Source organism: Oncorhynchus clarkii, chromosome 6, assembly GCF_045791955.1.
Source record: "Oncorhynchus clarkii lewisi isolate Uvic-CL-2024 chromosome 6, UVic_Ocla_1.0, whole genome shotgun sequence".
NCBI classification, from domain to species: Eukaryota; Metazoa; Chordata; class Actinopteri; order Salmoniformes; family Salmonidae; genus Oncorhynchus; species Oncorhynchus clarkii.
This window is the reverse complement of record NC_092152.1, coordinates 23,765,262-23,792,657: the sequence shown is the minus strand read 5'-3', so window position 1 is coordinate 23,792,657 and position 27,396 is coordinate 23,765,262. Positions and strand designations below refer to the sequence as shown.

The 27,396-nt window shown below is 40.7% G+C and overlaps 3 protein-coding genes across 6 annotated transcripts; all 3 read left to right on the top strand.

Moving 5' to 3' along the window:
* The first annotated feature begins 1,244 nt into the window (after positions 1-1,244).
* On the top strand, positions 1,245-12,742 carry LOC139410835 (malectin-like). 2 transcript variants are annotated; one of them, XM_071156400.1, is made up of 6 exons: positions 1,245-1,881; positions 3,270-3,522; positions 4,553-4,731; positions 4,983-5,159; positions 7,363-7,420; positions 7,755-12,742. In XM_071156400.1, exons 2-6 carry the CDS (start codon positions 3,315-3,317, stop codon positions 8,000-8,002), a joined length of 870 nt encoding a protein of 289 aa, XP_071012501.1. In that variant the 5' UTR covers positions 1,245-1,881; positions 3,270-3,314; the 3' UTR covers positions 8,003-12,742. The 2 variants fall into 2 exon arrangements, with proteins under 2 accessions (XP_071012501.1, XP_071012500.1); XM_071156399.1 differs by lacking the exon at positions 1,245-1,881 and adding an exon at positions 2,684-2,909.
* Positions 12,743-13,312: 570 nt separating this feature from the next.
* On the top strand, positions 13,313-17,317 carry LOC139410836 (protein unc-119 homolog B-like). The gene is made up of 5 exons (XM_071156401.1): positions 13,313-13,646; positions 13,832-13,945; positions 14,561-14,669; positions 15,197-15,369; positions 15,681-17,317. The coding sequence occupies exons 1-5, from the start codon at positions 13,409-13,411 to the stop codon at positions 15,791-15,793; spliced, it is 747 nt and encodes a 248-aa protein (XP_071012502.1). The 5' UTR covers positions 13,313-13,408; the 3' UTR covers positions 15,794-17,317.
* A 3,672-nt stretch (positions 17,318-20,989) lies between these two features.
* On the top strand, positions 20,990-26,485 carry LOC139410834 (protein CUSTOS-like). Of its 3 annotated transcripts, none has more exons than XM_071156397.1 (6): positions 20,990-21,164; positions 21,368-21,398; positions 21,528-21,626; positions 22,540-22,604; positions 22,717-22,807; positions 22,954-26,485. In XM_071156397.1, exons 1-6 carry the CDS (start codon positions 21,035-21,037, stop codon positions 23,315-23,317), a joined length of 780 nt encoding a protein of 259 aa, XP_071012498.1. In that variant the 5' UTR covers positions 20,990-21,034; the 3' UTR covers positions 23,318-26,485. The 3 variants fall into 3 exon arrangements, with proteins under 3 accessions (XP_071012498.1, XP_071012497.1, XP_071012499.1); XM_071156396.1 differs by having other exon boundaries at positions 22,708-22,807; XM_071156398.1 differs by lacking the exons at positions 21,368-21,398; positions 21,528-21,626 and having other exon boundaries at positions 22,551-22,604.
* The last annotated feature ends 911 nt before the right edge of the window (positions 26,486-27,396 follow it).

Genomic DNA, 27,396 nt, shown 5'->3' with positions numbered 1-27,396 from the left:
CGCACGGGCTCCATCGTGTGGTAAATGTCTAGAATATATATTGTTTTGAGTTCTTGATGTTCTCAATTTTCGAAACTCAAGAGATGCACGAGATAAAACTGTCTCATCGTTAGCATACAGCTAGCTACACAGCACTTTAAAAAAAAAGTCAGGTGCAGGTTTCTTTCATCATAGTGTTCGCTGTATGCATATTGTGTGTGAATTGTGTTGTGTTTATTGCTGAATTGTCATCTGTTTATATGATTATGCAGGCTACAGGTTGTGTTTTGCTAGTGACAACATATCGGCATGGTCTGTGGTTGATCAAAACCCAGGGCACAGTTTCTAAACCAGTGGTCACCAATTGTTCGATCGCGGCAGACCAGGGAGATTTGTGGCTAAATCGAGTGCGCCTACTCTGCTGGCCAATCGGATAGCTCATATCACAGATACTAGCCAGCGTGAGAATTCATAACTTTTACAACCATGTTCAGATAAATACTTTTAAAGAATACAGTTGCTGTTTATATGAGTGAGTTAATGACAACGTTTTGACTCTAGCCACAAAATTAAGGAAATTAGAAGGGGGGGCTAGAGTCAAATACTTTCTGTGGCACACATCAGAGTCATATACTTTCTATAGAACCAACTTCACGTTAGGCAACCGAAATGAATAATTCATGTATGTGTGTTATATTAAATATAGACGAGGGAGTAAAATGTAGGCAAGCAATAAACATTTCAGAACAACTACTAGTCGAATACGACATGGGAGAGATGACGAATTTTGGCAAAGAAATGTATTTATAGACTAATACACTTGAAACAAATAGCCAAACCGAAAAATGCAGACATTACTAGTGCCTCCCCGCGATCAAACCGAGATGAATAAATCAAATGAAACGCAGCCTAACATGATCAGAAAAATCCCAACTAGCAAGCAAGTCACAGCAATGAAGAATTGAGTGTGTGCGCGTCCACGCGAAAGTGTGTGTGGGGGGGGGGGGGTAATTTGAGGTAAAATGTACATGTATGTAGATGGTAAGTGACTGCATAGGGGGTAGAAAGTGTTAAGGAGCCTTTTGGACCTAGACATGGCACTCTTCTCGACTGTCTCGGTGTGTTTGGACCATGGTGATGTGGAACTTGAAGCTCTCGACCTACTCCACTACAGCCCCGTCGATTTGAACGGGGGTGTGTTCTGCCCTCCTTTTCCTGTAGTCCACAATCAGATCCTTTGTCTTGATCACATTGAGGGAAAGGTTGTTGTCGTTCTGACCTCCTTATAGGCTGTCTCATCGTTGTCGGTGATCAGGCTATTATTAGCAGCTCGTCGTGTCTGTTTTAATATTTAGGAATATTTCACTTTCTCTGGTCATAGCATGAATTTGTGCATGAGGCAGATGCAATGCGACTCGAGTTTCGCCATCAGGTGGAAGGCATTGTCCCCTTTCTCTGGTCAGTCTCACAATTGAGACTAAACTCTAGAATTGATAACAAAATCTCTGACTCCAGTGCGTTCAAGACAACTGGGAACTTGGGGGGAAAAAAACTGGGAACTTGGGGGGAAAAACGAGATCCAACTGGGAAAAATCATTTTCAACGGACATCCATCTCGAAATTCCAAGACGGAAACTCAGCATATTTCCAGAGCTCCGACCTGAAGATCACTTGCAAATGCTACACCTGATCTATTTTGTTATCAAAGCTCGAATTTTGAAATAACCTACAATATGGTCTGAGGATAACAATATTGGCAGGACGGGCATAGGACAATAGCCACTATGCTGGGATAACGTTTTAGGCCACATTCCTGCAGAACTCTCTTTATTTAGTTGTTTTTTTTTAGCTGTAGATCTCGGCTTGTTTTTTGATTGCCAAAGTGATCTTGACTCAGAAAAGGTAGGTGACCACTGATCTAAACCATCTTTGACCAGAGAGCCCTCATATTAAATCTAAGCGTCAAATGTTACTACGGCAACGTTATTTGTTCATTCATTATTTTTGACAAACCCAGGGTGCACTGCAAGCACGCTGCGTTGGACTCTCCTGATTGGCCAAAATTTCAGACATCAGTTGCGTTCCAGGTCGTCCATATTGTAGTAGCGCTGCGCCGATTATCAGATCACAAAATGCCTGAGAGAGAGTTTTAACTTATCGAGAGCCACGTTGTTTCGTATAATATTAATGTTCTTCCTGAGAAGTTGACACTTCTCCTAACATTGTGAAATTGGATTGTCTGAATACTGCACAACCACAATAAATACGACCTGGAATAGGGCCATTGCATTACAGTCGTTTAAACCCTTTTTTGAGGAAATTGAAATCACTTTCGCCTTCAAGTTTGCACAAAATACATCGCATACATGTGGACTGCAAATGTCGTTTTTATGAAATTCGTATATACATTCTATTCTAAATGTTTTATTTTCGAAGATTAATACAATTACGAATAACTCCCATCAGGTGTAATTGTGTGTATCTTTCACCTGCATTTTTCCAACTAAACAGCTTTGCATCAAACAGAACCTTAGCTCGTTGATATACATTGGTGGTATGGAATTGTATTTGATTCGTGAATCCGATGCATTTCTATGAATATGCTAAACTCTCTCTTTATATTTATATATATATATATATATATATATATATATAGAGAGAGAGAGAGAGAAAATGTTAAACTAATGCCATGTGATTGGTTGTCACTTCAGTCATTCATTTCCTCTCTACAGTGAACCAGCATGTTCACACCCTCTCTCGCCTCAGCCTTCATGCACTGTGTGTGCATCTGAGGAAATCAACGTCAGTCATACCGGTTTGGCAGAGAAGACTAAACGATCATTGCTGTCAATGAGAGCTGCAGTGTAGATTGTGGACTTCGATTTGAAGCAAACAGGCATAGAAGCAAGTTGCACCAAAGATTTTGCAACGTAAGAACCTCATATTCCGCTAGAGCTTCTGGGAACGTTGATGACCGAGCATTAAGTCAGCTAGCAAGCCACACAGATAGCTTTTAGCTAACAGATGAGACTGCTCAACTAATACTAGTTATAGTGAAGGCCAACGAGGCTGTTCGTTTACCTGAAAGTATTTGAGATTTAGCCATGTTTAGTGGTTGCGAACATTTGCCAGCTGCAACCATTCAGCAGTCATACTTGGCTAATGTTAGTCAGATAGTTAGCTACCTAAATATATTTGACTACCTTATCTGGGGAGGGGGTGGGAGGGTTTTGTGCTGTCATTTACGCTAGTTGGCTAGCTAGCTACAATTGATGCCTTCTCTCACACAGCTTCCTTCGGCCAACTCGTGTGTGTCTGCTTGAACCAAGCTGTGTATGGCAATGCGGCGGGTAACGGTGCCATTGGTCGCCGGGCTGGTCGTGGTGGTGGTGGTGTTGTCGCTGCTGGCTGAACACTGTTTGGCGGATGGTGGGGGCCTTGCTGAACGAGTTATCTGGGCAGTGAACGCTGGCGGGGAAGCTCACACAGACATGCATGGCATTCATTTCAAGAAGGATCCATTGGAAGGAAAGCTTGGGAAAGGTGAGTATGTAGGCATGGCATGGTCATCAAAATGGCTCTATTAGATTACTATTTCCTGTTAATAATAGCAAATGTGACTGCTAAATTGAATTGAACGCCATAGCCAGCTAGTCTGTGTGAAATTAGCCAATTGTAGCCATTTGGCTAAAAGAAAGTGAAATATTTGCTTCTGCCAGAGGGTGATCATGTGGTTGTAGAGGTGTGTATTTCCCATTAAGAAGATATTTCAAGCTAACTCATGCATTGTTTTGACTTCTGCTATTGAACCGATTTAACCCAATGAATAGTCAGTATTAGTAGTGCTGTCATATTTGTTGAGCTTCTCCTTCGAAAATGAACCATCTCATGGAAGAATAGTAAGCTCAACTGTGACGTTTATTTTATTTTTATGTAACCTTTAACTAGGAAAGTGATAATGACTGATATTCAGAAATGTATTTCTTTAAAATCAATTGGAAACTAAAAACATGAGCAGTTAAAATGAAAGTATATTGAGGTAAAGGATATATTGATGACATTTCTTGTTTGATGAATTATAGCCACTAAGCTTAGTTCCACTGCATGTTCATAGATTTTTTTAAACACACTTCATTCTGAAGCGACATTTCATATTGTTTCTGACATCCATCCCAGTAAAACTAAAGACCAAATGGGTCTGTCTGCAAATAGAAACCAGACAGTTAAGGAAACATTGACACTTGGCACAGGTATCGCCTCTCACTTGCCAGAACAGATAAGTCATTAATATTTTAACATGCCAAGCTATTGTTAGCCAGCAAGTTTGCATCTCACATTTTTAAAAGAACCTTATCAGCCATAAAATGCATGTGCTATTTTCCTGGTTTTCACCGTTTGTGTGCAAGTACAGTAAATACATGTATGCAGCCATCACTATACTGTTCCAGTACATGGGTAAGCAAATGGGCTTGTATTATGTAAGCTTATGTAAGGAGTGTGTTGGGTGCATATGTGACAGAATTGCTTATAAATCGACAACATAGTGAACAATCTACTCTGTATTTTCCTCTAGCTTCAGATTATGGAGTGCGTCTGCCCATATTGCGCTCTAGTCCTGAGGACCAGATTCTCTACCAGACAGAACGCTACAATGAGGATACTTTTGGCTATGAGGTGCCGATTCGTGAGGAAGGAGACTATATACTTGTCTTGAAGTATGCAGAGGTCTACTTTGCTCAGTCTCAGCAGAAGGTACCACTCAGCTTTCCAATCAAATCATCAAAATATGTTTTCAGTTTAGATCTCAAAGTTATCACTACTGTAAACAGTAAGTCATAGTAATGTTATTCTAATTTTGCAGCAAATAATGTTGTTGAACTTAGATATTGATAGAATACAGATATTAGATAAGATATTAGATATTGAAAAAATACAGTTTCCAACAGACGTTTTATTGCAAGTTAATTTATTAGTAATATATAAATACCTTTGACATTCTACAGGTATTTGACGTGCGTCTTAATGACCATGTGGTGGTGAAAGATCTGGATATCTTTGAGCGGGTAGGTCACAGTACAGCTCATGACGAGATTGTGCCCTTCTCCATACGCCGCGGTAAACTGAGTGTTCAGGGGGAGGTGTCCACCTTCAACGGCAAGCTCACTGTGGAGTTTGTCAAGGTGAGTTGACACAACTGAAGTGTGTCACTGCTCAATGTTTTCTCCTCTTCTCCTGACCCATTTAAAAAATATTTTTCAGATGTGTCCTCAAATTTAAATTCGAGCACTAAAGTCATGATTACCTGCACACAACTCTGAATGTACAGTCGTGGCCAAAAGTTTTGAGAACACAAATTCATAACACTCCAGCCTTGAGTGTTGACAAGAGATCACTCTGTCATGCTGATTGAGTTTGAAGAACAGACTAGAAGCTTCAAAAGGAGGGTGGTGCTTAGAATCATTGTTCTTCCTCTGTCAATCATGGTTATCTGCAAGGAAACACGTGCCGTCATCATTGCTTTGCACAAAAAGGGCTTCACAGGCAAGGATATTGCTGCCTGTAAGATTGCACCTAATCAACCATTTATTGGATCATCAAGAACTTCAAGGAGAGCGGTTCATTTGTTGTGAAGAAGGCTTCAGGGCGCCCAAGAAAGTCCAGCAAGCGCCAGGACTGTCTCCTAAAGTTGATTCAGCTGCGGGATCGGGGCAGCACCAGTACAGAGCTTGCTCAGGAAGGGCAGCAGGCAGGTGTGAGTGCATCTGCACGCACAGTGAGGCGAAGACTTTTGTAGGGTGGCCTGGTGTCAAGATGTGTAGCAAAGAAGCCACTTCTCTCCAGGAAAAACATCAGGGACAGACTGATATTCTGCAAAAGGTACAGGGGTTGGACTGCTGAGGACTGGGGTAAAGTCATTTTCTCTGAATCCCATTTCCGATTGTTTGGGGCATCCGGAAAAAAGCTTGTCCGGAGAAGACAAGGTGAGCGCTACCATCTGTCCTGTGTCATGCCAGCAGTAAAGCATCCTGAGACTATTCATGTGTGGGGTTGCTTCTCAGCCAAGGGAGTGGGCTAACTCACAATTTTGCCTAAGAACACAGCCATGTGGGTTCGCGCCCAGGCTCTGTCGTAACCGGCCGCGACCGGGAGGTCCGTGGGGCGACGCACAATTGGCCTAGCCTCTTCTGGGTTAGGGAGGGTCTGGCCGGGAGGGAAATCCTTGTCTCATCGCGCACCAGCAACTCCTGTGGCGGGCCGTGCGCAGTGCGCGCTAACCAAGGTTGCCAGGTGCATGGTGTTTCCTTCGACACATTGGTGCGGCTAGCTTCCGGGTTGGATGGCGCTGTGTTAAGAAGCAGTGCGGCTTGGTTGGGTTGTGTATCGGAGGACGCACAACTTTCAACCTTCGTCTCTCCCGAGCCTGTACTGGAGTTGTAGCGATGAGACAAGATAGTAGCTACTAAAAACAATTGGATACCACAAAATTGTGGAGGAAAAGGGGTCAAATTCAACAACAAAAAACACAGCCATGAATAAAGAATGTGAAAGTGAAATATTTGCTTCTGCCAGAGGGTGATCATATGGTTGTAGAGGTGTGTGTTTCCCATTAAGAAGATATTTCAAGCTAACTCATGCATTGTTTTGACTTCTGCTATTGAATCGATTTAACCCAATGAATAGTCAGTATTAGTAGTGCTGTCATATTTGGTACCAACACATCCTCCGAGAGCAACTTCTCCCAACCATCCAGGAACAGTTTGGTGAAGAACACTGCCTTTTCCAGCATGATGGAGCACCTTGCCATAAGGCAAAAGTGATAACTAAGTAGCTCGGGGAACAAAACATCGATATTTTGGGTCCATTGCCAGGAAACTCCCCAGACCTTAATCCCATTGAGAACTTGTGGTCAATCCTCAAGAGGCAGGTGGACAAACAATAACCCACAAATTCTGACAAACTCCAAGCATTGATTATGCAAGAATGGGCTGCCATCAGTCAGGATGTGGCCCAGAAGTGAATTGACAGGATGCCAGGGCAGATTGCAGAGGTCTTGAATAAGAAGGGTCAACACTGCAAATATTGACTCTTTGCATCACCTTCGTGTAATTGTCAATAAAAGCCCTTGACACTTATGAAATGCTTGTAATTATACTTCAGTATTCCATAGTAACATCTGACAAAAATATCTAAAGACACTGAAGCAGCAAACTTTGGAAATTAATATTTGTGTCATTTTCAACTTTTGGCCATGACTGTATGTTTGTTTATACCTTTTCTGGGTCATTTTTTTGTGCAAATAATGGTAGAACTGTATTTCTCTATGTTCATTTGACACATGGCTTTCTCTGCTGTGAACTGATAACCTGCCCTTTGTTTTCTTAGGGTTATTACGACAACCCCAAGGTCTGTGCTCTGTATGTGATGAAGGGGACATTAGATGGTGAGCCTCATCAGTCTATTAACAGGAGAATATTCGGCAGTGCCAGTGAAAAATAGCATTTTCTAAGATGTTGTCTAAATAATTCTGAAATTATTTAAAAAATTGTAATGGAATGTTGTATTACAAAATGATTGCTCTCTTTTTTTATCTCACATTCCTTTTCAATAACGTTATTCATTGGCTGCTCAAACAATTAATTGTATGCACAATCTAGTCTAAAGACATCACACCCTCTCCTCAATGTCTTACCTCTAAGTTCTGCATGAAATGAATTTCACTCAACCATATCTTTAAACCCATGATCTCTCCCATCTCTATATTTTGTGCATCTCAGATGTACCAAAACTTCAGCCTCACCCTGGACTGGAGAAACGTGAAGAACTTGAGGAGGAGGAGGAAGAGGAGTCTGAGGCAGGAGAGGAGGGTGGTAAGAAGAGTACCTCGACAGCTCCCAAGTACAGGGTCCAGTCAGGCCCCAGAACACCAAACCCGTATGCGGCCGACAATAGCAGCCTCATGTTCCCTATCCTGGTGGCATTCGGGGTGTTCATCCCTACACTCTTCTGCCTCTGTCGGCTGTGAGAATGTAAAATAGAGGGGGAAACGGAACATGATGGACAAGAGACTGAAGGGGGGGGGGGGACAAGGAAGAGACACAAGGAAAGTCTAGGCAAATAGACAGGAGTGAGCACGAGAGCCAATGGCATTAAGTGGACAAAAAAGAGGCAACAAATTTGGAATGCAGTGCAGGTGACAGAATAAAATGCCTTCCTCACTAACTTTAAGGTCACACAGAGAAAAGGGGATGGAGAGAGTGAGTTTGTGTGTATTGTACATCTTACACATTTCCACCATGTTGCAAATTACCACATCACAAAGACATGATCTCGCATGAGACAGGATTGACCACTTTCGAACCAGGTTTGTCTTGTCTTGTAGGAGGCTGGGACTATACAGAGGGGTGCTGAAATGTGATTGGCTGTCCCTCTTTATAAATGAGTATGGCTTTGGATGAGGTGTGGCTTGAAGTGAATGCAGATAGGCTGCTATGGTGATCAACAAAAGTCAGGCCCAGTATTTAGTCAGAGATGATACAGGAGATAATATACAGAAAATCTATTGATTCTTACAAATTTGGAAATTGGAAGATGTTTTAGAGTGTGTGTTTGGTGGAGATTGGAGGGGACAGTGGGAGACGGTTGCCAATTTGGCCAATTAGGCATTTGAATGTTTTTGCTTGCTCTTTTTTTACTTTATTTTTGGGCTTGATTATCACCAAACTTGCTAGTGTTGTAAAGCTACAATTTATTTGAGCTTTTGATACAAAGCTGTGCCATAATTTGTTGAGAAACAACATGCTAATAATTTCAACAAGTCTGTACTGTTACAGCCTCAGTCTATTCTATGGCGGAGAATTGATGTTTCATGTGCTGTTTGAACAGAAGGCTGATTGTGTTTTCACATCTACGGTGGATTTCACAATTCTGTTGCATAATGTATTTAAAAAATGCATGTGTACCTCCATGGGACTATACCGTGCTGTGCTGTTTCATATAACAATGCAAGTTTCCTCAAATGTGGTCACAGGTAAGAAGTCTACTTGTTGTGCTGGCATGCATAACTGTCTGTACTAGCAGGTACCTTTTGAGACAGCTAGACTATAGAGTTATCAGAAATTGCAGGGCTTGACATTTAACATTTTCAGCCACTTGTCTTCCAGTGCTTGAAATTAAGGGTGTCCTGTTGTCCCTGGGACAATAAATGTCTACGGTTCAAAACAGACAAAAAAAAGCAATGAGGCTGATACAACAGATCAGACCGTTTAGCTTAAAATGTTGATTAAGTATTATTTCTTCATATTATATGCTCAACAATGTGCACATGGCTGTGCTATCTGGGAAGGTTCCAAAATGCAATTAGCGGGAAAACAGTTGCCAAAAGTGCACTGCACGTGTGAGTGGTTTCATGTGACAGAGATAAAAAATATCTGTTAGAAATTAAGAAAGAGGGGAGATCTAAAGATGCATCAACTAGCATGGGTTACTTATATGACTAGGATTATGCCTTTGGCTGCTCGACAATAAAATATAAATGTGAAAACCAATAGAACATTTGGCATGTTAGGTGTTTAAAATAATTACTTCAACATTTCTATGGTTGTATTTTGGCTAGGCTACTTTTAAACAAGGTAAGCCATGCTTCATAAAATAACATAAAACATCTAGGTTTTAAACAAGTTTATAGTTAAAATGCTGACCACCTCTGCTCAGATTCAAGGTGGGTGATGTGTGGTGCGCAACAGGCACTGTCTCTGGTCTTGTGACCATTTGATCTGAACAAACCATGCCTCAAGCCTTTAAACGTTAATGTTAATTTTCCTTCATTATATTTGTAAAAAATGACTGGTGTTTGCCTATATTTATGTAATTAACAGTCTCATTAAAGTTTGGCTACATTTTACAGAGCCTCCCTCATGTCAGCATCGGTTTGGACATGAAGCTGCAGCCAATATGCATATCACCTAGACTTTGGCATGTAGGCTTTTTTTATTTATGTACATGAAAAATAGATTGAAATGTTATTCCAATGTTGGCCCCTCTGATTTAATTCTGATCTGAGTAATTGTTTGATATTGTGCAAAAAAAAACATTTACTTGTCCATTCAGACAACTCCAAATCTATATTATTCTTCTCTACCTTTCTAAAAAAATGTTGTACAATTTTTTTTTATTTTTTTTACTTGTCCCAGACAAGAGGACAAGCCTTAATGTTCGAGCCCTGGAGAGTTTGAATCCTTTGAGGGTTTACATGGTATTTAACCACATTGATTAAACCCTCTAACTTGTATGTGTTTTCCACTTAACGGTACATTAGCTTGGTTTGCATCTGGTGAAAGGCCACCTCTGAAAGGTTATCTGAAATAGTATAGAGTGATTTAGTTAGTTACTTTGCCAACATTGAGGGACCTGGTAATTAAACAAATTCTCAAGCAAGTGGGACAGGTCCCGAATCAGTAACATGTCTGAATTGTCACAGAGATGCATGTAGTGTAGTCCTTTGTCATGGTCACTGCCTTTTCCATTCATGGCTGTGCATGCCTTCTTTTGATTCACCAAAGTGTTTTGTGTTGTAGAATTTTGTTCTATAAAACTCCCAGTAATCCTCTGTTCATAACACTGTGATTGATATAATTTCATGTTTTAACTCACAATGTTGGTGCTGGAGTGATGATTAAGTACTAGGTCAAGATATAACGTAAACATCAGAAGTTATCCCAATACAGTGTGTCATTAGAATGAAGAACCGGAAGGGCCTACGCATTTTTTTTGTATTTATTTACTATTTATGTAAAGTCCTCATGGAAAAACTGCTGAATTCTTTTAGTATATTGGAATATAAATGTAGGGCGTGTGTGTGTGTGTCAGCTATCCATAGCTACACAGCTACATAGAAGGTTAGAAAGTGAGGGGAGTTGGAAATAACTAGTTGTGTTACACAACTTTTACTAAGGCCAACCAAGATTGTCAGTGGTAGCCTAAATTGAAACTGGCTTTGAGTAGAAAGCTTAAGAGCAGCCTTCTTAACAATTATTATATTGCATTAAATTGTGATTCTTTTCCCAGAGAAAAAGTGTTTCTAAAAGCCAGCTCCCCAAATTAGTTTGAAAAGTGTGCAATCAGTCAAATCAACATGTATAAACAGTGGGCTTGCACCAGTCTTAATTATGATCTATATTTACCTTGCACATGTGAGTATCTATAGATGTGTGTACATGTTTCACTATTGGGAATATTTTCCCTCTTTCCCATCTCTCCATGAAATAATATTTTAAGTTTAGGCCCTTTGATTCCTTTCTGAAGCTTTTAAAAAAAAACTTGCCTTAAAGTGGACCGCAGCATTTTGTTATTACTAATCTCTAAGGTGTTCCACGGACATATCCATATGTCCTTCAATACAGTTAGCCTGGAAGTCAGTAGCTGCATGTTTGCATTGTTTTTGTGTTTATCTAACTGCCTCTGTATCAGGAACAAAGCTCTTTCCATGAGGGAAAAATATTTTACCAAGCCTATTACACTTGCCTCTCCACACTTGTCATTGGTTTTATACTTGCTGAATACTTGACAAATAGATGATCCAGGTGTTATAAATTCTCTCTCTCTCTTGTGGTTTCCCCCTCTGTTCCATGCTGCTGGAAAAAAACAAGGGAGAGGTTACAATACTTGGTCAGCTGATAGTTGTTGTATTTTTTTATACAAAATAAATCAATTTACAAAAAGAAACAGTCTATCTAATAAGAGAGAAGCACCTTTGTTACTTATTTGAAAAAATGAAAAAAAGTTTATTTAATTCAGTACCAAAGTTACATTCTTTTGTTGGCTAATTGAAATCGCTACACAGTTGCTTGTGTATATACTGTAAGGTACAATATCACACTTATTGTAGTGTGACAGCGGTTATTTTCTAATCTAAATATTGTTACTATTGAGCTGTTTTTAATAGTTAATTTTAAAGAAGACTGGCATTTCTGCTGGGGATAAGTTACAACGGTGGCACTGTAGAAAAGAAAAGGTCTTGACTGACCACACTGACTGTCAGGAAGAGAGGAGATTGATGAAGCATGAACATTTTTACATGTATAGTTTAAGAAAGGGGTTTAATCTGAGATATTTGCTTAATGACTAAAGGATTTGTAGCTTTTTATTCTTTCTCAGGATCTGTTTTGTTTGACTTTTTACCAGGATGTTTTAGTGGTGTGACTACTTGGTTTATTTTCAAAGCATTTGTCTGTCATTTGTTGTGTGTACATTTTATTTTAATTGAATCCCTGTTGCCTTGAATTTGAATACAGTTGTACATTATCATTGTCAGCTTTGAGGTTCCTTTTTTTTGGTGTGCTTTCGATTACTTCATTGGATGTTTAATTTTTTTTGCCCACAAGTCCTAGTGTGCAAAAATCCTAACCTTACTTGAGCTCACCTAAGATAAGAACCAAATACTTGCTACACCACTCTCCCATTAGCCCTACTGAGGTGCAGACGGAACAACCATACACTCTTGTGCAGTCCATACACAGTCTTATGAATCACAGAATGAGGGTATGAATTAATTAGTGTGAATGTGAAAGAAAGCGATCAATGTCAATAAGGAATCCTACTCTACTTATTGATTTCTCCCACCCCATGGGATTCATGCAGCAGGTGGACTGATGGAGTCCTTTGAGATGCCCCCTCCATATTCAGTTGTGACTCTACAAATAACATCTAAGTGGGAACTGCTGATAAATGCTGTCTCTTTTTTAAATAAATGTGCTATTTTATCTAACTGGTGTTCTGGCAAATGTTTTCCATATGATTTATCTCATGTTTTACCATCCTTGGGGTTATTGTAGTACCCCTCATGTAACTGAACTGTTCAACATGCTGTATATCGTTGAGATACTATAGTCATAAGTAATGGGGAAACCCTAGAAGTAGAATGAGATATTTATATTGGGGTGACATGTAGAGAGAAATGACAGTAATGCAGATGAGAGATGTAAGAAGAGACGTTATATTTTATATAAATGTAGTGCATGGGCAAATTACATAAGTATGGTCAAATTGCTCAATATACTAATGAAGTTGGACCATACTCGGCTGCGCGTTCAGCAGGACACAATGTTTTGGAACGTTAAGATATAAATAGGATATGTAGAACAAACATGTCTCTGACATGTAGATCAAGGAATCATGTCGGCTCGATTCGTGGCATTTCTATCCGCAACTGAACGTGACCGCTGGTGTTCTACCTGGAATTCAATTTACTCGCTACGTTTCTAAACTGTCCGCCCTACTGGTTACTATGGTAACCACCTAGCGTTTTAAGCCAATTACAATCGACTATTCTCAGCATATGTTCTCCGTAGAGACGCTTCGCCATCTTGAATTTAGTAAAAGTTGCAGACATCCATCGTCACAGTCGCCTTAACAAACACAAAACAACCAAGATATGAGCGGCTCTAACTCTCGAAACAAGACTGCAGCCACAGTCAAAGGACCGGACACCGATATCGGCCCAACTGCAAATTCCAGGGAGCGAAAGTCCGGTGGAGGTGTACTGAAGAGACTCAAATCGCGACGAAATCAAACCGATAAACAGCGGCCTGTTATTACAGAAGAAGAGCTAAGGGCGCTAGGAAGACACATCACACCGGACGAAGTCCTTGGTCTGCGTGCTGTTACACGGGGTATGTATGCCGGCGTTGATGGGATTTGGATAAGATTCAAGTTAATGTATTCTAGCTAACGTTCCCTTTGTTAGTGAACTAGCAAGCTAAATTTGCACCAATGGTTTGAGGTAACCAAACAAAGAATCCGTAAACACACCAGATTCCCTGTCTGTATGTGCTTCTAACTACGAATTTCCTTCCAGATTATCTATGTAAACCTGAGGACAATGTCTACAATATTGACTTCACACGTTTCAAGATTAGAGATCTGGAGACTGGGACAGTGCTCTTTGAGATTGCTAAACCTCACAACTGTGGTAAACTCAAATGTCTTGCCCAGCATGAAGTTTCAACTTTTCCACCACACTTTGGCACAGCATAAATAGCTTGGATAGGCCACATCTTAAAGGTAAACTCAGCAATATGACATCATTATACACATTGGAGTGTATTCCTACTTATAGAAATCAAGTCCAGGTCACTGTCAACTTGAACAGGGCACCAGGCTCAAGCTGTAAAACAGCCTAGTTGGAAAAACCACTGCTGACGGTGCACTCATGTTATTAGGTTGGGGTACAAAACTAATGCTCAAATCTGCCACTATATTTTCTCTTTCCAATGAGGACTTGCCCCATTAGAAGGTATAAATGAGAATGCCCATAGTCTTGGCAGATTTTAGCATTCGTTTAGTAAGCAGGAAGTTGCCCCGCTGTGTATGATGTAGTATCGCTAAGTCTACTTAGAAAGGCCCAGACCAAATTAATCAGTCTATTATTTCAAGTAAGGCATAACACAAGCCAAGTTATTCCCCCTATGATAATTGATGTAGTCCTTACACAAATGTTGTAGATACAATTTTAGGTTGAAATCAGAGATGACATGTGGTCACTTATTTGGATGTCAATTACATTTTAATTCATGTTCTCTATCAGACCCTGAAGATGAGGAAGAAGAGAATGGAGACGTAGACACCAGTGCTGGACGCTTTGTGCGGTATCAGTTTACGCCGGCCTTCCTCAGACTGCGGACTGTTGGTGCAACGTAAATCAGTGGATTAAACAGGAAACACCACATTCATTATTAGAAATCATATAACTCGTAGTTGAAAAACCACATACTGTGATTATACTTAAATGTTTCATAATATATGTGCTTTCTGATTTTCAATATGGCAGGCTTACCTCAAGCTCTAGTATGCTGTTAGCACCCTCAAATTCAGTACAGGTCCATTGCTTATAACTCAGCAGTTACTTATGCAGACGAATCATGATCTCAGTTTCATGCTCAATTTAGTTGGTGTGGCTTTGCAGCTCTGGCAACCAATCCAACTGTGGTTACAGAGACTATTTGGCAGAGCCCTGACACCACACTTAATGCTTTTCTCCTAAAGTTGTTTTACATGGCTGGCAACAATACAATTGAAATAATCATCCTTCTTTTTGACTTTTAGAAATATAGATGGTTAATGAATAAAGCTTCAATTCTAGTAGCTTAAGCCATTTCATGCAGCTATGTTCAGCATGTCCCTACCAGTATCTCAAGTGCCTCTCTTTCTTCCCCGCTTTCAGTGTGGAGTTCACCGTGGGGGACCGGCCTGTTAACAGCTTTCGCATGATAGAGAGGCATTATTTCCAGGATAAAGTTCTCAAGAACTTTGACTTTGACTTCGGATTCTGCATCCCAAACAGCTGCAACACTTGTGAACATATCTATGAGTTTCCCCAGCTCCCTGAGGACCTCAGTAAGTCTAATAGTAGTAGGAGCGCACCAGGAATGCCCCCTCTCACTTTGTCTATCATCTTTGTTTTAGCCTGTGTCCTACAAGCTAAAGTTCAGACTGGCCACAACATAGCTAGCCAAGTCTGTATACTATACACATCCATACAGAGCCACTCAAATTGTAAGGTAAGTAATGTGGTACTAGACAGTCACATGGATCCCCTTCAGGAGTAATTTACTGTAAGCCAGGCTAATGTGCATTCTGCTGTTCCTTATGAAGTTATTTCCAAACTGAAATCCCTTGTTTTGTTTTTTTCCCTCTTTCTTTTGAAGTTTGCCTAATGGTGGAGCACCCGTATGAGACCAGGTCAGACAGCTTCTACTTTGTGGACAACAAACTGATCATGCACAATAAGGCAGACTACGCCTACGATGGGGGCGAGTAGTGCCTGAATATTAGCGTCTTGTGTGCAATGCAACGCAGCGGTCACATTGCCCCAGAACACAACCACAATATAGCCCTTTTGGGAACAGGAGTATACTTCCTCCACTTCAGACATTCCAACAAACTTTACTAGCCCCAGGTTTGGGAAAACAGGACCATGTCTGCCTTCAAAACAAGTTGATCATTTATTTGTTACCTCGTACCCCTCTGTTGCTGGGACTCATAGGAAACTTTTGTCAATCACTCTTTTGTAATGTTGAACATGTTTTTCTTTTAATCTTTTCGAACATTTAAATGGTTACTTTTAATACGTATTATTTTAATCTGCCTTGAGTTAGTTAGTTCAATATCCTTGTTTTTGTTGGAATACATTTAGGCATATCTTGTGGGTTTGTGTAACTAATCAGCCTAATGATCTAATACACTCATTCAAATTTAATAATATTAGTTTCAATTTCTCAAGTTGTAATTTTTTTCAGGGTTGCCATCTCCCTGGTGAAAGGCCACTCTGTTACCAAACGGCTCTACAGAGGGAATCTGGAACTTTACATGATCCCAAAGTGAATGTTGAATACTGGATATTTTTAGCCCGTAAGATGAACACTGGTTGAAGTTGAGCATGTTGTTATTTTGTCTATACAACAATAGTTGACAGATGGCAAGCCAATTACAACTTTTTGATACCACCTAATTTGATTGAACAAGTAAATACATTTTTGCTACTCATTGTGCTCTAGTAACAATCATTATCCTTTGCTGTGTCTTTCCTCCTCAGATAGTGGGCTAAATATTCAGCTGTGAGACTAACAAATGCTCCATGACTTAGAAATCTTGCCTTGATAGAAGCTGTATTATTCATATTGGGTGTCCCATTTCACCTCTAGCTGTATATACAACCAATAATCCCTGTTGGCTATGAGACATTTTTGTATTAACTGCCATTGGTAGTAAGTCACAGATGGCACCCCTGGCCTTTTTAAGTTGTTAGCATTTGTGACAGTGCTGTAAATGTACTTGCAGTGTGTTTGTGCCTGCTGGAGTGATACTGAGCCTCCCAACACTAAATTAAACCTCTCCATGGGCCTTTGTATTCAGACTGTTAAACTCGAGGCTTTGTGTGTGAGAGAAATCCCTGTCAAGTCCAGCTGTCGATCGTCTGTGCTCCGCTACACATCTCCTCCAACACTCATCAACAGTAAAAAAGAAGGCTGGAAGAGATTTTGTGGGTAAAATATTTTTCAGCTATGAAATGATAACTACAGGTCAATGCTCAGTGGAAGGTATGTGATGATAATCACTTTCTAGACTTGTGATATGTATTTTTTTTTATTATTATTAAAAATTACAGTTGCTGATGGAAAATTGTGATGGCATCCACCATTATAAATTCTGTATTTCTAATAGCGCCCTCAAATTGTTAAGATGTCGCCGAAGAGAATAGCTGATGTTTTACATGCCCGTAAGCAATTGTGCTGGGTTTTTTGTGTGTTTGTAACTTCAGTAAAAAAAAATATTTTGGACATAATGTTGCTGCTACTGTCTTATGACCAAAAATAACTTCAGGACATTAGAACTGGGATTGCTCACCATGAACTGGAAGAAGCTTTTTCCTTTAACGAGTCCGACGAGAACGATATATACTGCTCTCCTGTGAACAGGCCCAGATCTCTGTCATTTGCTTGAAGAAAAGAGAGAGGAAGCAGATCGGTCTGTCTTTTGAGAATCCGTAGGCGAGCGAGCAAACTCCCACTGCCATCAATTCTACTTGCTAGCATGCATTCACTGGAAAATAAAATTGAAGACTTACAATTATCCTACCAACGGGAAATTAAGAACTGTAATATCTTGCGTTTCACCGAGTCATGGCTGAACGACGAAACGGATAATATCAAGCTGAGGGATTTTCAATACACCGGCAGAACAGAGAAGCTACGTCTGGTAAGACAAGGGGTGGGGGTGTGTGTCTTTCTGTCAATAACAGCTGGTGTGCAATGTCTAATATTAAAGAAGTATCAAGGTATTGCTCGCCTGAGGTAGAGTACCTTTTGATGAGCTTTGGACCACAATATCTACCAAGAGAGTTCTCATCTATTATTCGTAGCTGTCTATTTACCACCACAGACCGATGCTGGCACTAGGACCGCACTCAATGAGCTGTATAACGCCATAATCAAACAAGAAAATGCTCACCCAGAAGTGGTGCTCCTAGTGGCCGGGGACTTTAATGCAGGCAAACTTAAATTGGTTTTACCAAATCTTTACCAGCATGTCACATATGCACCAGAGGAGGAAAAAAAACTCTAGACCACCTTTACTCCACACACAGAGATGCATACAAAGCTTTCCCCCGCCCTCCATTTGACAAATCTGACCATAACTATATCCTCCTGATTCCTGCTTACAAGCAAAAACTCGAGGAGGAAGTACCAGTGAATCGCTCAATACGAAAGTGGTCAGATGATGCGGATACTACGCTACTGTTTTGCTAGCACAGACTGGAATATGTTCTGGGATTCATCCAATGGCATTGAGGAGTATACCACCTCTGTCATCGGCTTCATCAATAAGTGCATCGATGACATCCTCCCCACAGTGACCGTATGTACATATCCCAACCAGAAGCCATGGATTACAGGCAACATCTGTATCGAGCTAAAAACTAGAGCTGCCAGTTTCAAAAAAGCAAAGTGTCAATACAGGATTAAGATCGAATCGTACTACACCGGCTCTGACACTCGTCGGATGTGGCAGGGCTTGAAAACTATTACGGACTACAAAGGGAAACCCAGGAAAGCCCAGTGATGCGAGCCTACCAGACAAGCTAAATGCCTTTTATGCTCGCTTCGAGGCATGAAGCATGCACGAGAGCACCAGCTGTTCTGGATGACTGTGTGATAATGCTCTCAGTAGCCGATGTGAGCAAGACCTTTAAACAGGTCATCATTCACAAAGCTGCGTGGCAAGATGGATTACCAGGACGTGTACTCAAAGCATGCATGGACCAACTGGCAAATATCTTCAACAACATTTTTAATCTCTCCCTGACCGAGTCTGTAATACCTACATGTTTCAAGCAGACCACTATAGTCCCTGTGCCCAAAGAAGCGAAGGTAACCTGCCTAAATGATTACCGCCCCGTAGCACTAACTTCGGTAGCCATGAAGTGCTTTGAAAGGCTGGTCATGGCTCACATCAACAGCATCCTCCCCGGATACCCTAGACCTACTCCAATTTGCATACCGCCCCAACAGATCCACAGATGATGCAATCTCTATTGCACTCCACACTGCCCTTTCCGACCTGGACAAAAGGAACACCTATGTGAGAGTGCTGATCATTGACTACAGCTCAGCATTCAACACCATAGTGCCCACGGAGCTCATCACTAAACACCTCCCTCCCTCTGCAACTGGATCCTGGACTTCCTGACGGGCCGCCCCCAGGTGGTAAAGGTAGGCAACAACACGTCTGCCACGTCTGATCCTCAACACTGGGGCCCCTCAGGAGTGTGTACTTAGTCCCCTCGTGTACTCCCTGTTCACCCACGACTGAGTGGCCAAGCACAACTCTAACACCATCATTAAGTTTGCTTATGACACAACAGTGGTAGGCCTGATCACCGACAACGATGAGACAGCTTATAGGGAGGAGGTCAGAGAACTGGCAGTGTGGTGCCAGGACAACAACCTCTCTCTTAATGTGAGCAAGACAAAGAAGCTGATTGTGGACTACAGGAAAAGGCGGGGTGAACAGGCCCCCATTAACATCAACAGGACTGTAGTGGAGCGGGTCGAGAGTTTCAAGTTCCTTGGTGTCCACCTCATTAACACACTATTGTTGTCCAAACACACCAAGACAGTCGTGAAGAGGGCATGACAAAACCTTTTACCTCTCAGGAGACTGAAAAGATTTGGCATGGGTCCCCAGATCCTCAAAGTTCTACAGCTGCACCATTGAGAGCATCCTGACCGCTACATCACCGCCTGGTATGGCAACTGCTCGGCATCTGACCGTAAGTTGCTACAGAGGGAAGTGCATACGGCCTAGTACATCACGGGCCAAGCTTCCTCCAATCCAGGACCTATATAATAGGCGGTGTCAGATGAAAGCCCATAAAATTGTCAGACTCTCCAGTCACCCAAGTCATGGACTGTTTTCCCTGCTACCGCACGGCAAGCGGTACCGGAGCTCCAAGTCTTGGACCAAAAGGCTCCTTAACAGCTTCTACCCCCAAGCCATAAGACTGCTGAACAATTAATCAGATGGCCACTGAACTATTACATTTCCCCCCCATTTGTTTTCTACACTGCTGCTACTCGCTGTTAATTATCTATGCAAAGTCACTTCACCCCCACCTACATGTACAAATTACCTCTAACCTGTACCCCCACACACTGACACGGTACCTGTACCACCTGTATATAGCCTAGTTATTGTGTTACTTTTATTTTTTATTTTATTTTGTCAATATTTTATTAACTCTTCTTGAACTGCATTGTTGGTTAAGAGCTTGTAAGTAAGCACTTCACGGTAAGGTCTACACTTGTATTGTGGCAAAGTTTGATTTGAAATTAACACTAATTATGGATTTTACAAAATGGTTGCTACTGATATAATTTTTCACTCTTATTTAGTTGGACCCACATACTGAGTAAATTGAAACACCATTGATTTTTATTGAACATATTGTACTTTTGCCTATAGATGAATGTGTTTTTTGTCAGACATCTCAGTGACTACAGTGTGGTGTCTTGAATGTTACATTTCAGGAACCATAGACTCTATATCAAATACTATTGTCTACATCTTTGGATGTCTACTTAGTGAGTATCTGGTAAGAACTAGAAGCCCACCTAACATTTCCTTTTATATTCTGCAGAACGAAGGGGAAATTATCAAAAGTAATTGAAGAAAAATGTTGGTTTCACTCGTCAAGCTCTAACCATTGTAGCGTGCTGGTTTGTCGCTAGTTACCACAGTCACAAAGTCATAATTATGGCTATACCACGTCCATTTCTACAATTTATCATCTTAAAATAAGATTTAAACCAAACCTTAACCACGTTGCAAACATTGTGGCTAACTTAAATTAAGATCAAAAAGCTCATTTGTGTTTTTATAAATGTTTACGATACATAGCCAATTTGGACATTGTGGCTGGGGAACTTGTGACAACCGTTTGCCCTGAAATAATTAATTACCCATAGTGCATTGCTTTGTAGTCACACGTGCTCGATCCAACATGTCAGCGCCTGTTGGGACGATGGCCGAAGACTCGAGCAGTGAAGATGAAGATCTAGAGCATTTTAAGGAAGCAGCTTGGAGTTTTGGCACATATGGAACTAATGGCACACACAATGCCAACCCGGCAGGTAAATTCGGCCAAACTTTAGTGTACCTTTGCTTTAGCTAAGACCCAGAGTGTAGTTATCTAGCTAACGCTAACAGTTAGTCATAACAACAAATGTGGGGTGGGAGATGGCTAGCTTAAGTGTGTGAAATCTTGAGCCAACGAGCAAATCTATCTTTCTCCAAAACGACAGCAACGTCCTAACAGTAACTACTATTGTTTTAGATGGGGTAAGCAATGTCAAGCAATCCCGTCGGTAAGTTTTAATTTACTCTGAAATCCTGCTATCCCATCTATTTTTGACTCATCATGAGTAGAGGTTTTGTATCAAGCTTCGCTTTACCAGCTACGCTTATACTGTTTTATGATATACCATGGTCAACAGTGTGGCTGTATCTAAACATGAACATGATGGGAACGAGTTGCAGACGACCCCGGAGTTCCGTGCGCACGTTGCAAAGAAATTAGGGGCTCTGCTTGACAGGTATTTATTTTATATTTATTTATAAATAAATATATATATATTTATTTAGATTTTTGCTTCCATCAATGTAATTGCGTTATTTCGAATCCCCCATATATTTTTGAGCTAAAAAAAAAATATATATATATATATATATATATATATATATATATTATATTACACACACACTTTTTTTAAATTTAGAATATACCTTTATTATTCTCTGCAAACCCTACCACCCCTCCCCCAATTGGAGTAAACTAATAAACAATCATACTTAGGCTTACCTTCAGTTTACACATACTCTACACATTTTACAGACAATCTATTTTACAATAGTTATATTTTGTTTGTTTTTCATCCTGGCCTTCTATTTCTGAGGTCTATTATACAGTTCTATTGTAACTGTGCTATTTCACAAAAGTTCTGAACCTATATACTTTTTACAGACACCATATGTTTTATATTTGTTATCTTGTTGTTATTTGTCCCACCCTTCAGTTCCATTCAACCCCTCCTATCTATCCCTTAACACCATCCATTTTGGATTTATATTTGCCATATATTTTTCAACTCTGCTGTGATGCTTCACAAAAGTACTGAACCTTTCTATTCTCATCGTTTCTACAGATTATACATTTAATGAAACATTTTTTTCAAAAATAATTATTATATTATTGATCGATTGACTATGACTTTTCAAATCACCCAGTATTGCTATCTGCAGCATTAGTTCTAGGGTAAATGTTGCAATTCTTCAGCCATTCCTGAACCTGACAGGTATTTCTTATTTGTCATGGGGAAAATGTTAATAAACATCAGTTTGACTATTTTAGCTGCTACATCAAACTGTTATAGCCTTTGCCTCATGTTACCATCACCTGTCTACTTTTCAGTCGCCTACTTTAATCCAACTTTGAAATTTGATGTTCAGTTATATTTCAGTGATATCTGCAGAAACATCAAGACCCTGCACAGAGTCAACCAAATGTGAAGATGGTGAGGGTTTATCCATAAATTGGTTTGCATTGAAACTGGTACAGTAATTACAAAATGTGTGATGTGATGTAGATGCTGGTTGTGGTCTTGATCTTATTTCTAGGTTTGGAAGGTTTCCGGCTGTTCACCACATCTGTCCCAGGAGAGTTTACCATTGATCCCCCTCCTCCTCCTGTAAGGCACAGGCCCATCCCCAGCTCAAGGTGATGGTTGTTCTATTTAGGCCTGGCCTTTTAACCATTGGGATGTGAGGTGGTTTGATGTCACCTTCATTTCTACGTTGGGAGGAATCCTTATACAGTAGCATTGCATGCTGTAATAAATGTTTGTTTCTGCAATGTTATTCTAGTGACAGTGACAGTGAAATGGAGATGAGACTGAGAGAGGCAGCAGTGTCAGTCACAGACCTCCTATCATCAGCTCTACCCAGCGAGATTACACATTCCCTGCCGGAGTCCCCCAGCTCAGAGAAAATGAAGAAGAACAACAACAACAAAGGAGAGGAGGCAGAAAGAAAGGACCATAATAACAGCCCTGTCCCAAAGAAAAATAAGAAAAGGAAAGCTCTCCAGGGGGAGTGTGGAGAGGTAGAGCACTGTGGAGAATCCTCACCTGATGCTAAATCCGATGAGGAGCAGAAGAGGCCAGAAGAGGACATTTTACCCCTGAAGAAGAAGAAGAAGAAGAAGAAGAAAGGCACCGATGAAAGATGAAGTATAAAAGCACTGAGAGACTTGTGTGCTGTTATTTGGGATGTTGGCTGTTTGTTCCATACTTGTGAGACCTGTTGTACTTGGGAATCTTATCACTGATTATAACATGGTCAGGTCATACACTTATATCACAGCAACTTTGTACTATGTAGATTGCATTCCAGAAAATAACAATGTGATCTTTCAGAAATGTGAAATACGTTTTTCACAAGATATTTGATGACCGTTTTCTCTACCCAAAACACAATTTGTTCTATGCCTTGTTTCATAAAGGATGTCGTTTACACTGAATTCGACTTACATGTAAATTTATGAGAAGGAGGCTACAATTATTTTTTATTAACAATTCTCTGTTGATAACGTACACACTCTGGCCAGTTTATTTGGTACAATACCCTGTTCACAAAAATGGATCGCTTGTACAGACAGTGAGTCACTTGGCTGTGGCTTGGTATATAAGACGGGCATCGAGGCATTCAGTTACCGTTCAATTGAATGTTAGAATGGGCAAAACGAGTGACCTAAGCGACTTTGAGCATGGTATGATCATCTGTGCCAGGTGCACCGGATCCAGTATCTCAGAAACAGCCACCCTCCTGGGCTTTTGACGGACAACAGTGTCTAGGGTTTACAGAGAATGGTGCAACAAACAAAAACATCAGTCAGTGGCAGTCCTGTGGGCAAAAACAGCTTGTTGAAGGAAAATGGCAAGAATCGTGCAGGCTAACAGACGGGCCACAAATAGACATATAATGGCGCAGAAGGGCATCTCGGAACGCACAACTTGTCGATCCTTGCCACGAATGGGCTATAGCAGCAGACAACCAAACTGGGTTCCTTTCCTTATCAGCTAAAAACAAGAAGAAGCGGCTCCAGTGGGGATGCGATCACCGACAAATGCTGTTGTATTATGCTGATGGCAGAGTCAGGATTTGGTGTAAGCAGCATGAATCCATGGACCCATCCTGCCTGGTGTCAACAGTACAGGCTGGTAGCGGTAGTGTACTGGTGTGGGGAATGTTTTACTGGCACACGTTAGGTCTCTTGATACCAATTGAGCAACCAAATATTCCGACACCTAATAGAATTCATGCCCCGAAAAATTCAGGCTGCTCTGGAGGCAAAGGGGGTCTGAACCGGCACTTGATGGGTGCAGTGCTTAATTTCAGTTAGATCTTGCCAGAACAGGATCTGGCACCTCTCCGTTTTGGACTATTTGGCCTGATCCGGTACCTCTCATGGCATGAACAATTATTTATCTGATTTATTGAAATACATTTGCCAAAGTTATAGAATTACTGCTGTCTGTTCAGAAAGAAATTAAATAATTCAGAATACACAATGAGAAGGACTACCCTGCGTGCACAGTTATTGGGCAAGTGAGTATTCTGATCTTATTATTTTTATGCATATTTTCCAATTCCAAACCATATAAACTTGAATGCTTATTGGATTTAATCATTTTCAGGTGATATGTATTTGTGTAATGAGGGAGGGTGTGGTGAAAGTGAATAACATCTTATATCAAGGTGTGCATAATTATTAGGCATCTTCATTACCTCAGATAAAATGGGCCAAAAAAGAGATTTAACTGACACTGAAAAGTCAAGAATGGTAAAATACCTTTCAGACGGAAGCAGCACTTGAAATACCTAACTATTGAGGCGTGACCACCGGACAATCAAACGTTGTGTTTGCGAATAGTCAACTGGGGCGCAAAAAACGCATGGGGAAGAAAAGCGGCAGAAGACTTGATAGAAATTAAACATAAAGCTACCAGGAACCCAGTATCCTACAGTGCCACCATATTCCACAACTGCAACCTACCTGGAGTGTCCAGAAGTACAAGGTGTCAAGTGCTCAGAGACATGGCCAAGGTCAAGAAGGCTGAAACATGACCACCACTGAATAAGATTCACAAGTTGAAGTGTCAAGATTGACAAATCTGTCTTCAGGTATTTCTTTGCCCAAAGGTTTTATGGGCAGATGAAATGAGAGTGACTTGATGGATGGGAGTCAGGCGCCAGCAAGGTGGAGGAGGGGTACTGGTATAGGCTGCTTTCATTAAGGATGAGGTAGTTAGACCTTTTCAGGTTGAAGATGGTCTGAAACTCAACTCCCAAACCTACTACTGGTTTCTGGAAGATACTTTCTTTAAGCAGTGTTACAGGAAGAAGTCCTCAGCATTCAAGAAGGCCATGATCTTTATCCAGGATAATGCTCCAACACATGCATCCAAGTACTCAACTGCTTGGCAAGCCAGCAAGGGCCTCAAAGATGCCCAAATAAGGGCCTGGCCCCATTCCTCACCTGACTTAAATCCTATTGAGAACTTGTGGGCCCTTCTCAAATGTGAGATTTACAGTGAGGGAAGACCTCTTTGAACAGCATTTGGGAGGCTGTAGTTGCTGCTTCAGCGAAAGTTGATCGTGAACAGATCAAGAAACTTGACAGACTTCATGGATGGAAGGCTCATGGAAGTTATTGAAAAGAAGGGTGGTTATATTGGTCACTGAATATTTTAGAAAGGCCAACATTTTTATTTAATTGTCATTTTGTGTTATTTGTTACACTTACTCTAAAAATGGAGAATTAACAAGTGAGTTGGGAGAAATTATTTTTGTAATTTAGTTACCTAATAATTCTGCAGACAACTCACTTTTCCTTTGTTAAACATTCAGGTTTGAGGTTCAATAACATTTTGGATTGACTGTTTGTTAAACAATCAAATTTATCCTGATTTATCCTAATTGTGCACGCAGTGTATAATTTAGCCACAGAGGATCAATAGCTTCTTTAAAAAAACAACCAAGCTGTGGATTGTGTGTTGCCCAATAACAAGGCATAGCCTACAGTCGGGAATGTGTGGCAAATCTTTCAGTGAAAAGCATGCAGACAAAACAGGCCTTTCACAATATTTCAAATACAATCACAGGAAAACACAGGTTGGAAAACACAGGTTGGAAAACACAGGTTGGAAAACACAGGTTGCAAAGCAAATGGCTCCTGCTGAGAATAGAAGACTAATCTATCTGCTGTAGGCTACCAAAATATTTGATCAACTTCCAAATATTGTTTTACAAAGTAAAATAGCCTAGGTGTGTGTGTGTGCGTGTGTTTTACAAAGTAAAATAGCCTAGGTGTGTGTGTGTGCGTGTGTTTTACAAAGTAAAACACAAATACACATGCGATGATATGCCTTCAATACTTTATTATAAAGGGGATTCTTTTTTATGCGTTCCGATACCTAAGAGCGAGGTTGCAGAGCCCCCCCAGGTGCCGATTTACAAATTAAGCACTGGTTGGGTGTACCTAATAAACTGTTCGGTGAGTGTATGTGTTCATTGTAAAACGGGGATCAATGGCTCAGCAGTTTTTGCATTGATTTAGGTGAGGCTGTGTGTGACACCCTGTGTACTAAGTACACTGTTCAAATCAAATGTTCTGTCTAATAGTAAGGCAGCTTCTTCAAGTGACTAGACTGGTAATTGGCAGTGAGTCTCCCTGATGTACAGTACCATTCAAAAGTTTGGACACACCTGCTCATTCCAGGGTTTTTCTTTATTTTTACTATTTTCTACATTGTAGAATAATAGTGAAGACATCAAAACTATGAAATAACACATGGAATCATGTAGTAACCAAAAAAGTGTTAAACAAATCTAAATATATCTTATATTTGAGATTCTTCAGAGTAGCCACCCTTTGCTTTGATGACAGCTTTGACATTCTTGGCATCCTCTCAACCAGCATCATGAGGTAACGGTCTCTCATGAGGACCGCCAGACAATCGGAAGACCCAGAGTTACCTCTGCTGCAGAAGAAACATGAGTAATGGACATTAGACCAGTGGAAATATATCCTTTGATCTGATGAGTCCAAATTTGAGATTTTTGGTTCCAACCGCTGTGTCTTTGTGAGACGTAGAGTAGGTGAACGGAGGATCTCTGCATGTGTGGTTCCCACCATAAAGCATGGAGGAGGAGGTGTGATGTTGCTTTGCTGGTGACACTCAGTGATTTATTTATAATTCAAGGCATACTTAACCAGGATGGCTACCACAGCATTCTGCAGCGATA